The following is a 932-nucleotide window of genomic DNA, read 5'->3' as shown; positions in this document are numbered from 1 at the left end:
TTGGTTTGTGTTCAGGTTCCGGAATTGGAATGGGTCGGCGAATTGTATGGCGGATTCTACAGATTGGCCGGGGACACCCGGATCCTGCATGGCGGCCAAGGTGACATGTCCTCGGTGCTTCGCCTTGGCTTCGTGAGCCTGTTGGACAAAAGTTTGCCGCATCAGAAAGGCTGGAGGACTGGCGAGGCATTGAGGATCAGGGAACATCATGCGGGCCTGAAGGCTGGGGTTGCTGATGGGCTTGAAAAGCGCCTCGATCATCTCGTCAAGCAGAAAAATCAGGTATCCAGCGAGTCCTCACTCCTTAGTATCGTTGACAGCGAGCTGCTGCTCAGCATCTTCTCCAGGCTAAGCAGGCTGCGCAGTATCACCAGTATACCGCTCACTGTCTCCCACAGGCTGGCCAGCTTTGTTGACAGCATGAACAGCGGCCTGTCCGGCATACTCCTCAAGAAGGGCAGCCTTGGTGCTACCGTCAGCAATAGCCTGAGAATTATAGTCGATAACAAGCCGGGCAGCGTGAAGGGCATGGTGGTTTCGGGGGTCTCGTATCTGGTCCTCGTGCCCACTGGGCTGGCTAGCAACAAGAACAACGGGCTGAATAGTCTTATGATGACGGCAGCTACCATCTTATCCTTGAGCTGGGGAGGCAAGTTGATATTGTGGTCGAAGGCAGGCTTCTCAGCTTGCTGCTCCGGCTGGGCCCGGTCTTCGGTGTTGTCGATGGCAGCAAGCTCTCTAATGTGCTTGTCTAGCTCGAGAGGCTCATTGGCACTGTGGACAAGAGGCTCGTGGAACTCACCGACGGCAGAGCCCCTATTATGTTCCTCAGAGTCGGCAGGTCTACGGGTACCCTCGCCAGCGTCCTGTTTAGCGACCTCCTTGAGCTGGACCAACTTCTTACTGTCCGACCCCGATACGCGGTAGCTCAT

The 932-nt window shown here is 55.9% G+C and overlaps 1 protein-coding gene across 1 annotated transcript; it reads right to left on the bottom strand.

The window, feature by feature from the left end:
• Positions 1 to 60: 60 nt before the first annotated feature.
• On the bottom strand, positions 61 to 932 carry M406DRAFT_335310 (uncharacterized protein; the record flags this gene model as incomplete). Its single annotated transcript, XM_040921030.1, has 2 exons — positions 61 to 261; positions 387 to 932. Coding segments are annotated over 2 exons (747 nt in total), but the record flags the coding sequence as incomplete, so codon positions are not given.

This window comes from Cryphonectria parasitica, assembly GCF_011745365.1.
Source record: "Cryphonectria parasitica EP155 unplaced genomic scaffold M406scaffold_11, whole genome shotgun sequence".
Lineage (NCBI taxonomy): Eukaryota > Fungi > Ascomycota > Sordariomycetes > Diaporthales > Cryphonectriaceae > Cryphonectria > Cryphonectria parasitica.
Note: the sequence above shows the minus strand (reverse complement) of the source record. Positions and strands in the feature narration are given on the sequence as shown.